This window comes from Hylaeus volcanicus, chromosome 4 (genome assembly GCF_026283585.1).
Source record: "Hylaeus volcanicus isolate JK05 chromosome 4, UHH_iyHylVolc1.0_haploid, whole genome shotgun sequence".
Classification (NCBI taxonomy): domain Eukaryota; kingdom Metazoa; phylum Arthropoda; class Insecta; order Hymenoptera; family Colletidae; genus Hylaeus; species Hylaeus volcanicus.
Window position 1 is genome coordinate 30,492,085 of NC_071979.1, and position 12,057 is coordinate 30,504,141.

Here is a 12,057-nt window from a genome sequence, read left to right on the forward strand (position 1 = left end):
CGTGAAACGTTTCAGAATCTCTGTTTAAATCTATCGAGAACCAATCAAACCGACCCCGACGCCGACCCCGACGCCGACGCCAACGCGATACGACGATAAAATGAAGCGGTGCAAGCGCAGCTTTTACTATTTATTCGTTTTCTTCTTTGTTACGACTCATTCTCGCGCTCAAGTGTTAACGTTGAACGTCAACTTTGAGAAGCCCGTCTCGGTAATTGACGAAAAATTTCTCAGCCTGACCGTTGACCCGTCAGTTTTATTGCGCGAAACCGCGTCAAGGTACGTATAAGGACTTTGTAACGTCCTTGCATTGGCTTGTACCATACGTCACTCGTCAAAATTAGTTTTACAAGCTAGTTTTGCAATCGACGAATATTATAATTTGTCCGTTTATCCTTTTTCTTTTTTTTATAAAAATTAGCTTTTACTTTTTCAGCACGAAATTCGAGGAAAGCATACGTTTAGCAAAAGCCTTAAGTCCTGCTTACGTTCGATTCGGTGGAACACGCGGTACTTTTTTCCAGTCTAAAGGATCGAGTTCTCGAGAAGATCCAGAGGGGAATCAGAATTTCGTTTTATCCGGTAACCGTAACAATTTCTTGTCGTGGTTTTATCGCTATCAACAGCCGCTTCTTCTGTCGATAGTCGTCGGGTAATTGTAAGATAGCCATTATTGCAGTTAATTTAAATGCCAATGATTTTTGTCGAACAAAAGTAACAAATGTAAATATAATATCAAGTTTCTCGAAATGGAATCAATCGCGGTATTTGATTCTTTCGGATACCGGATACATACGAAAAGACGTTAACATTTGATTACACGATCGCAGAGTCCGATTGGGTTTTGGCGCATCGATGGGCGGATAACGCGGGATTGGATACGATTGCTTGCATATCGGCTGAATATATTACGAACGATCGCGATCGACGAGAAGACGTGTCACGGATAGTTTCTTTCAGCGATCGAATGGGCTTGAATGCAAGCTGGCAGCTGGGATACGGTAAATATCATGTATAATATTAATAATAACAACAGCTACCTATTAGTTACAAGTTACCGTTTACTCTCCAGAATGTCAAACCAGATGCAACGTATCAGCGACCGACTTAGCGAGAGGGGTAGCGAATCTGCGACGAACACTGAACACGTATCCCAGATATTCGAACAGTAGAGTTATAGGTCCCGACGTTGTAACTTACAAAACGAACAACCAACGACGATACCTTTGGGATTATTTGAACGTTGCTATATCTACGCTTTCAGCCATCACCTGGCACCCGTAAATTACCTTTAGTCTCGTGTGAAATTTACTCAAAATTACCCTAAACCTCTCACCTTGCTCGTTATCATTTGTCAATTTTCCAACCAATGTTTTCAGCGAATTCGACTCCGTTACTTTGGACAACGAGCGCGTACTTATACCCGAAGACAATTTAGAAAAAGACATACAAGATCTGTCGAAAGTTATAGGACCTTTCATGGAGAAGCGACCGTTATGGATCGGTAAGTATTATACGTACAATAAAACAGTTGTCTAGATAAAATGATCTGAACGTGTTTATTTTTGCGATAGCCGAATCCAAGCCGGAAAAATACAAGAGCTCGTACCTCGGAGCACTCGTTTTGGCAAGAAGGTTAGGAAACGCGGCAAAGTCGAAGGTGAATGTTTTCATGAGGCAACCGTCGGATTTGACTCGGCCAACCCCGGTAAGGTGCTACCTTTGGAGTAACGACACAAAAATCGACGATAATAATTAACGTAGACAACGACAATTGCGTAGGATTACTGGGTGTCCTTGCTCCATAAAACTCTCATCGGTGGAAAAGTATTCGAGACAGAAATTGAAAATGGCAACACGAGTCACGTGTACTTGTACTGTCATTGCACCAAAGCCACAAACAGATACGAGAAAGGATCCGTTATTATTTTTGGAGCGAACCCAAGCCCCGAGAACGTCGAAATCGATCTGAAAGGAACAAAAATTACGACCATTCACAAATACGTTCTTCTACCAGGTTTCGATGCATCTAACAGAATGTTTGCCGAGTATGTTTCTTACTTTTTCGAGAAGAAAGCCTTTTCGATTCCGTTTTCATCTAGTCATTTTTACTTTCAGGACCGTTCTCTTGAACAACGAACCGCTGACTCTGACCAACGACACGGTTCCCGATGTGAAACCTGCGATCGTACGCGACTCGAACAGTTTGCGTATCAACTTTCCCTCGACTGGCATAGGCTTCTGGGTTCTTCCCGATTTCAAAGTACTTTACGAACGTTCGCATACAATTAAATTCAAATTTTGTTACATTCACGTATCGTTCTAAATTAATTGTTCTAGGTAAAATCCTGCACGGAAACTGGCAAGGTATCGATAACGCGAATCGATAAACGCGTTCCCCGAGAATTGGGAAAGACAGTACGAGATATTAAAGTTCGCGTAAAGAGGAAAGAAAGAAACGAGTCACAGTCACGGTCAGCTAGGAAACCAAACGCGAGAAGGGAACTGGAGCAATTGAAGGATTTCGTGAGGAAGAAACTGGACGAGTACGAGGGCAGAATAACGTCGATCGTTAAAGGATTACCGGGATTACCGGGCTCCGCAATCGAGCGCGAGCACACGAATATCATCGATGACGGAGACGATACGAGCGCGAAATTGGCAGAGTTCAAAGATCGTTTGACGCGAATCGAGCATCTAGTTGGAACGACTGGAACGAGAACGAGAACGACGCCGACGATCAAAGGTTTCATCGGCGAAGCCGTCGCGGAAACGGTATCGTTGATATCCAAGATACAAAACGCAAGATCGTCTAGTAGCGCGATCGATTATCTCGAGTCTCTCTACCATCTGTTGACTCGCGCGAGTTTTACGGCATCGAGCGATCATTCGGGACACGGAACGGATAGGTTAATTCGAACAACGAAAAGATCCAAGAGAGATCTGTTCGAAGAGGTCGCCGCCGCAGACTCTGCTTTCAATTCAAACAAGGAAATTCTTCGTAGACTCGAGGATGTAGTCCAGGTGCGATCCAACGCCAACGGTCGAGAAACGAAAAGCGGAGAACGCGGTAGAGAAAGGGAAACGGTTCGGCCGAGCGTTGTCGAGCTGGAAAAGAGCGATAGCGGAGAAAACACTTTTTACGGGTTCTTCGAGACGATACCCCTCCAAGGGTTTCCGCGAGCCGATCTTTTCGTTACCACCGACAACTCTCCGCGAAACGATCGCGTCGATTACGACAAAGACGACGCTGACGCCGACGCGACGAACGATCGAGAGGCAGCGCCGACGGGGACGGTCGACAACCTTTCGGCGGAACATGGGAACGATTATCGTTTACAATTAGACGAAACCGATAAATATTTCGTAAACTCGAAGACGTCTTACGATCGTACAGGCTCCGCAAACTTTGAACTTTGCCAAGCTGAGACCTACCAACCTCGGGATACAAGAGCTACAAGAAAACACAGAAATTTATACGCTATACTCGACGAAGAAATGATCAACGAGGACGACGCGAATTCCAAGGATTGCGATTGTAGAGTTGTTCGGCAGTCGGAACCGTGCGTTTGCCGACCGAAAAGAAACCCTCCCGAATCTTTGGAATCCGAGAGGAACGCGGAAACATCGTCCGAACAAGAAACGTATACCGATGTCGATGTCGATGTCGCCGGTATGAATTCTCACGATGTTACTGATGTAGAGGTGTTTTCGGAACTTGCTGATTCACCGATGGAAATATTAAAATTACATACCGAATCGCCCGATACGAAAATCCAACGCGACGCGAACGAGTTTCCGCGAAACCAGTCCAATTCGGAAATCGTTGACAACTATTCTCTCGGCGATTCTTCCTCGACTATGTCGACTTTCAACGAGAACGATGACTCCATCTCGCCATCGAATACGACAAAAATTCATCTCGACCAGAATACATTTTATCCTAACCGATTCGGAGAATCCGCGCAAGAGAAAGCGTCGAGCGATACTCTCGGGGATGTCGCGGAGTATACTCGGACAAGTTGGGAAAATTCTCCAGCAATCGATGTCGATGCCATCATCGACGTCGGCCAGAACGTCGCGGACCAAAACGAAACGCTACGGCCGCGGCCATGGCCGGAACAAGTCGACATCTCGGAAAGCGAAAATTCTAGCACGGCTTTCATACCAGCCATTCTATCGGACGAAAGCATCGTTGCGACCGAGCCCGAAAACGATTATAATAACGATACGACCGTACAAGAGATCTCGATGCGACCAGTCGAAATACAAGTTTTATCCGGAACGCTTGGAAACACTGAAAACAAACACGAAAATCCAAAAACTCTGACAACGAAGAATAGAAAACAAGACGGACGCCGAATCGGCAATTCTTCGAGCAAGAGAAACAAATCGAGCGATGCGAGACCATGGGAAACGCGACTGATGGATAGGGCGAGAGCGCTATTGACTCGGAGAAAGATGCTCGACGAGAAGAAAGAAAAACGACCAAGTGTCGGCGTTGTGTCAACTTTGAATTCGAATTTACGATCGACCGGTAGATTACGACAACGCGCAAAGAATCGAGCGGATCGGTTGGAAGAATCGAATGAAAAGGTGCGCGAAAAACGATACGACATGTTGCAAGAATCCTTGCGAAACTTTGTCAACGTAGAGGAAATCGAAATGAAAGCCGAAGAAAAGAAGAGAAACCCGAGTAAAAGGGAGGCCAACGATGACGTTGGCGATACGATCGATCGCATTCCGATTTACCATCCAATCGAGGCGAAAGCATACAAAGAAAACGACGCGAGCAGCGAAACGGTAAAAACGTCAAGTATTCCGATAACCGAAGTCGCGAGGATGCGCAGCGTTCGAGAGAGGATTTTCAATAGTAAGGATCCGCAAAAGTTTCGTCATTCGGGGATCATTCAACTATCCGATCCTCGCGAACCAACGGACGCCATAATTCGATCGAGGGATTTGTACGAGAATGAAACTGCAACGAAGAAGAAATTTTCCAACGACGAAAACAAATACGATCGATCTTACTTGGCTTTGGTGGAAAATTTCGACAGTCCGCGAATCTTCCACTATCAACGGAACCCGCTGAGCGATCGAAAAAGGAGCCCACGGGTAAACCAAACCTTTTAATTACGATATGTATATGAAAGTAACGTTATCGTGACAATAGTTGGCAAAACAAACCGAAACAACGAACACGCGTTCAATTTAATCGTCTTGTCTTGTTTCATTTCATAGGTACCGCCATCTCCTAACCCAGACGCGCGCTACTACGATACCAAACACACCTACGTCTACGATTCGTTTCGGCGCAATCCTTACGAGAATCTCGAAATCGTTCAAGATTCCAGCGAAGAGATCGACAAAGAATCAAACGAATTGCCCGTGACTCGAGAGATATACGTAATCGATCCTTCCGAGATGGACGTCAGCGCCGGAGAGCCCGCTTTAAAATTATTATACAGGGATCCGTTGAAAACGAGGAAAATCGTGTACGAAACGATTTGGAAGCCCGTCTTGTATAATCCTTATAAAATTCGCCAAACGAACCAACTCGAGGGTAAAAACAGACTCCCGGGCTTGAGAGATCCTCGAGGAAAAGTCGATTACTTCCAAGACCTTGTAAAATTACAAGACTCGGCGAGAAACTTGAACACTGGCGAACTTTTGAGGATTTTAATCGACGCGTTGGATTTGCGATACGCCGACGAACTTTTCGAAAGATTAACAGGATCGAAGGAGAACCAATCTCGAGATGAGACCACTCGACTCGAACGAGATAACGAACTCGAACAAATTCCCGAGAGTAAGGAAAACTCGGTAGAAAGGAAATCTTCGGAGACATCCGATACGCAAAGAACACTGGCAAAATTATCCATGGTATATCGAGATACGCCAAATTTTCTACAAGACAAATCCAAGTCCGAGGAAAGCGAAGAAGGTTGCGACCACGCGAACGAAAACACGTCGCAAATGTTGCAAGTTTATACCGCGAACGAGAGGGAAAACGAGAGCAGCGAAGCAATCCAAGAGAACGTAAATATCGAGTCAGAAATGCCGACGACCTTGGCGTTACCTTGGACCAAGAGACTCGGCAGATTTCGAAGACAAACGTTCGAGCGAACAAAGGTTGATTAATTACGTTACGAGTAGCTACGTGTCGCGATCGTCTCAAAATATTCATTCTAATTCCTTTACTTGACATTTTCTTTTTCTCAGGACCAACCGTTAGAACTGCAACGCTTGGAACAAGTTCCTTCGAGTCCGAAGATTTTAACGCACAGCGACATCGACGACGTTGAGAAATCGATGGTTCGGAAAATAGCCCATCTAGAAAGAAGCGACAACGAGAATCGAGGATTATCATCGTTCGTAGAAGAAAGCATACCAAAATTGCAAAATGTTGTAGTCGATGGTTTAGAGAAAGCTAAAAATTTAACAGGGACGGTAGAACGATTGATCGAAAATCTAGACAAGAATTTTAACGAGGCTTCGGAGGCTAACGTACCAACAAACTCGACCGATCTAGAATCGATAGGTGTCGCTCGAAATACTTTCCATAGTGCGATAATAAATGTAAAAAAATTTTTTACGTTACTTACCGGAATCACGCATATTTTACATCGATGATACCGTTACCAGAGCCCCCAAACATACCGATACGTACGCTACACTGTCCATTTGTCCTCTTTCGTTAATTCGCACTTGCGTAATTATTCCCTCATTGGGTACTCCAAGTACTCCAACCACCCCGGCCGAGTCGTTGGGACAGCCATAAAATGTCTATTTTTCGTCGCTTCTTTTTTAATGTATAATCAAATAAAGAATATTTCAAACGATTTTCTACTTTTTTAATCAAGCAAAAATTAAATCCAATCCTTTTACAGTTTCGAGTGGAAAATCCACCTCGTTTAGATTCGATTACTCGCTGCATATTTCTCGATAGCCCACTAAAATACACGATTCAGAAAAATAATATACCTTTACCGAAAGATATAAAGATTAATATAAACGAGACGATTGTAACCGTCTTCTTTTCATCGACATCATTTTTCGACGGCCTACATATCAATGATTTCGACACGGATATTACTCGACCTTGTGGATTTTGCAATGGCTAAGTATATGCAACGATGAAAACATAAGTATATGCAATTTCTGTCAAATATAGGCGTCGAGTGGCACAGTCGTCGAGCGATCTTTATACCGTTTGCTTCGAAGAAACAAAGAAAATAAAACGTCGTTAATCGATTGATGTTAAAATAACAAAGTGAAGCGAATCTAGCGATCGCGAGTGAATTTTGCGATCGTAATGCATCGTTCGATATTCGTTTGTTTGGTATTTTTATCGCTGCTCGCGATAGCTAGATCGAAAACGATTAATCCTGGAAATGACGAGGACACGGAAACTATTATCACCGGTACAAGGTAATTTAAAAACATTTTCAAGTAACGAATATATTATTCGAATTACTGTTACAAAATAGATTCCCATTCGGTACATCGAAACATTTCTTCCATTTTTCTAACGAGATTCCCCTCGAACGATTTTTGGATTACGGTACTAGGCCACGCACTCGAAATGTATGTTAGTTGTCCGATGGTGAAGTTGATGCAACTCAACTTGAACGTCAACGACACCTACGTGACGCGACGCGACGCGACGCGACGTTTCAATTACATTTCGCTGATTGTATAACTGACGATAAACCGATTTCCCGTTACAGACTATTCACGATACTTCCGGATCTGTCGTCAGCTCGCGACGAATCAAATGCGAAACTCGACTCTAAAAAAAGTTTATCGGTTCCAATGCCAATGACCGAAGAGAAGAAAGGACACGGAAACGAAGAGGCGCATGACCCTGTTGGGATGAGTCAAAAAACGAAACGATGCAAAACCTCGATTCGCGAAGAAAGGGAAAAAGTAAACCAGGACCTTTTAAAATCTAGAAATACCCGAAATTCTTACAACGTTCGTCAAAATGACGACTCTTCCGTCGAGCCAAGTTCCCGATTGCGGCTGGTTTCGTTAAAAAATCCTAACACAGCGATGGAACGCGATCCGTTGCAACGGTCGAAAGTAGAAGAATACGCGGCCGATCGTAACGTTGCCATTTTAAAAGCGATTCGTGAGAAACTGAAACTAAAAGCCCGTGACGACACCGTTGCCGTTGGCGCCATCCGTAGGAACTCGGTGCAAAAGAGCGGCGTAATCGATGACGATAAATACGTTTGTTACTGTAAGGTGAAAAATAATAATCCATCCTCTAGAAAAGAAACGCTACGAGAACACGGTATGTTACCAAGGAAAAGTAAAGCAGAAAAGAAAGAGGATAACAAGATTGTGCTTTTAAACGAAAACAGACAACGACAAAAACGAATCTACGGAAACGGTCCCAATGAAGCATATTTAGCAGAAAGTTTGCTTGCATCGCGCGATGATCGACGATATTTAGCCAATGTTCCGTCTAGAAAACCGAGTCCGATGGGACAACGAGAAGGAATCGAGGGAATACCGTATCTGCCGTACGTTTATCGCATAGATCCCGAATACGCGATCCTTTCAGATACGATTCGCACAGAGAACCCGCTGACAATTAATATTCCATTTAAAGCGGTCGCCGGCAGACCCGATTCGAATGTTGGCCAACGCGCGCCATTCGGTCGAGGTCGCGATTTTCATTTTAACCAGAACAAACAAATTATTGGCCAACGTCCGTGTACTTCCAATGTTGCCGAAACACTATTAAAAGCTTCGCGAAACACAACTCCCGCGACATCGATAACATCGAAAATATCCACAGAAAATATTTCGAAAGACAACGATCGTCGCGATTATTCGATCGAAATGGTTGAGAAAAGCGTCGAGAAAGAGGAATTTGCAAACGAATACGAAACGAGTACCGGGCTAGACGGTACAGATTACTCTGACGTTAAACAAGTGACGCGTACATATTTCGAGTCTAATAGTGGAAAACATAATATAGATAACTACGAGTCCAACGGTTACTCCTCTTCGACCGAAGCAAACGCGTTCGTTTTCCAAGGTTTTACGCTGCCGGTCAATGATACGACGAGCAAGCAATTATTCGTGCAAGATTCAGCGAGTCTCTTGCCGAAACAAAATCGCGAGAGAGAACGAATCGACGGCAACGATACTAACGAGACCACGATATCGATGAATACCAGCAACGAAACAACAACCAGACACAAAGACGACTCGGACTTTGTAGAGTCGAGGGTGAAATCGTTGGCCAGTGAGAACGGTGACAAGATAAAAAATCAAACGTTGCCTTTCGGCAACGATACGCTTCTTCGGAAGTCGATTAAAGCGGTAATTAATAAGTTTGCGACCAACGACTACTACGACTCGTCTGAAACGAGCGAAAACATGGATCGGGAAACGGTAGAATCGACGGGCAATGATTTACTCGAAGAAATTGTCAAGATTCCGAACTTGAAAGGCATCCTGTCCATGCCACCGATCGAACACACGATCCTCGACAAGGTGAAAAATCTTTTAGCAAAACTGACCGGCGTCGCTAGATCGAATTTCGACGATGACTGGACCACCAACGTAATCAAGAGTAATTTGCGGAACACGATGGCAGCCGCAGCCGTCTCTGATGCAGAACTTCCACCGATGACCGTTAAAGAACGTCAATTCAAGAACGGGAAATGGATTACGAGTCTGGTCACGTTGGAGCCCACGTCGAACGAGGAACCACCAACTGCGACCGATTTCGCTAAACTACAAGCCACCGTTAAAAGTCTTGTTCGCGATCCAGCCATCGACTTGCGAGCAGCCAAGCAACCCGCTGTTCGGAACATGATTGTCCAAAGCGTTCAGACTATCTTTCAGCCGAAAAATTCGACGAACGAGCAACTGTTGAACGAGTCCGTCATCCGGGCCACCTTGGACGATCAACTGACCCTGATGGAAATCGAACACGCGGAGATTACGACAACGGAAACCGCGCAACAGCCCGAATCGATCGATCCATCGAATATCGATAACTTTCACAAGATATTTACCAACTTGAACATTTACGAGTCAACTTCTACCACGTCTGTCTTAACAAACACGGAGGAAACTGTCGAACAAGAATTGTCCGATACATCAAACATTACCGACACGATGCAGATGAAACACGTCGATGCCGATGCCGACGCCGACGCCGACGCCGACGCCGACGCCGACGCCGACGCTGACGTGTCCAAGTTTAACGGGGAAGATGCCCCGGCTACGCGAGTTACGAGTTCCTATCCGAAAAACGTTTGTTTCAAAGATTCCGAAGAGAAGAAACTTGGCCTCGTTACGCCTTCGAATTACAATTTGGTGGGAGCGACAAGAATACTCAAACCCTCGAAATTTGAACAGAACGAAAGAGAACAAAGTGTCGAAAGCCACGAAGCGGTTTCGAAGCCAACGATGTTCAACATTGTACCTGCTAGATCGAGAAATCAAGATGAATCTTTGAGGGTGTTTTCTACGGAAAGTAACGATGCTGCGAGCCCAGACGAATACGATAGTACAGAAGGGATACTGGGAATGGAAATAAATTTCAGCTCGAGTACACAAGTTTACCCGGATTACGGTTCTCCTGAACACGATTACGCCTATTTGGGAAAAATGACCGTAAAGAAGAATAATTTCACGGACGACGCCGACGTGTCGAGTCTTCGCAACTCGGATTTGTATTACGTCGGTGATGGAGTAAAACTACCATTGGAGATAAGAAAACTGAACGATGGTTCGTACGCCTTGTCAATCTCTAGGAAAGTGTGCGAACATCTATTAAACAAAGAGTGTCCCTGTTGCGTACCCCTAGAGGGTAACGTTGTTCGCGCTGTAAGAAACAATCCAGACACAAACGATACCACCGCGGACAAACTAATCGAAACGATTGCAAAGAGAAAGACCAAGAGAAACATTTCGAAACGTGAATCGACCAAAGCTAGTTTTTCCAACGAACAAAGAGGACGCGATTCGGTTGTCGACAGTATACATATTCTCTCGATGCCCGTCGAGACTTTTGCAAAAAAATACAATCTTTCCCTGAGCTTGGAAAAAGTCCAAGCTCCGTGGACTCTTGACGCAAAAGAGAAAATCACCAACGATCGAAACGACCAAGATAACGCTGACAAGGATCTCATTCGGGATTTGTTATCCGTTCATGCGGTTTCCGGAAACTACAAATCACAGGAAACACCTGTGATTACGCAACAGAAGGGAAATGCTAACTCGTACAAAAACGTCGATGCAGCCAATTATGAGTACCAACGACAGAAACAGATCAAGTTTGATAAATTCCGTTATCAGCGTAACATCGACGATACCGTAAATCAACGAGTCGAAATAGTGACGAACGTGTTAAACTGGTTAAGAGACATGATCTTAACCACCACTTCTGACCTCTAAACAATTCTTTTGCAGTATCGAATATTTATTTTTTACTAATATTGTATAATAAATCGTAACTATCTTCCGACTAATCAGTTTGCCAAGTTGAACGAGAAATTGACGAATCATCGCTTCAATTGAACCCGTTCATTTCCCTTCCCTTCGATCCTAGTCGCCTACTTTTCCTTTCTTTATTCAATTTACATTTTATAAAATACGCCGCAAGGTTCACAAGGGTAAATAAGACTACGTTCGATATATAGGTATATCGATAAGGTAAAGTACCTTAACGACACGAATTACTGTTTATCTATTAATACAGTTCAACGGTAACAAAATATATAAAGCAATTCAAGTGAAATGTGTCCTTTAAACATTTGTCTATTATTATAAACTACAGCAGTATATACCATAATATAAATAAATGAAATAAATAAATGTTGAAATTGTGTAGATCGGATCGATCGCCATCTAGCGGTGAATAAATCGAACTAAAATTCCGACCTCCGATCAGCGCACCACCGGGAAAACGCTCAAGCTTGTCCTCGAATAATTCCTTTTTTCACCGTTAGATGGCGCCATTTACCTTGTGTTTACCGGCACCTGTCGGTACATTACCATAACGTCGGTAAACCATGTAGGGATTCT

At 44.0% G+C, this 12,057-nt stretch overlaps 2 protein-coding genes across 2 annotated transcripts; both read left to right on the forward strand.

Annotated features, from left to right (window-relative positions):
• Window positions 1–55: 55 nt before the first annotated feature.
• LOC128875998 (uncharacterized) lies at window positions 56–6,842 on the forward strand. Its single transcript, XM_054122079.1, has 11 exons — window positions 56–279; window positions 437–582; window positions 831–1,001; window positions 1,073–1,280; window positions 1,380–1,504; window positions 1,575–1,708; window positions 1,783–2,048; window positions 2,119–2,263; window positions 2,341–5,115; window positions 5,242–6,132; window positions 6,223–6,842. The coding sequence occupies exons 1-11, from the start codon at window positions 101–103 to the stop codon at window positions 6,631–6,633; spliced, it is 5,451 nt and encodes a 1,816-aa protein (XP_053978054.1). The 5' UTR covers window positions 56–100; the 3' UTR covers window positions 6,634–6,842.
• A 351-nt stretch (window positions 6,843–7,193) lies between these two features.
• On the forward strand, window positions 7,194–11,501 carry LOC128875999 (uncharacterized). The gene is made up of 2 exons (XM_054122080.1): window positions 7,194–7,431; window positions 7,731–11,501. The coding sequence occupies exons 1-2, from the start codon at window positions 7,316–7,318 to the stop codon at window positions 11,425–11,427; spliced, it is 3,813 nt and encodes a 1,270-aa protein (XP_053978055.1). The 5' UTR covers window positions 7,194–7,315; the 3' UTR covers window positions 11,428–11,501.
• The last annotated feature ends 556 nt before the right edge of the window (window positions 11,502–12,057 follow it).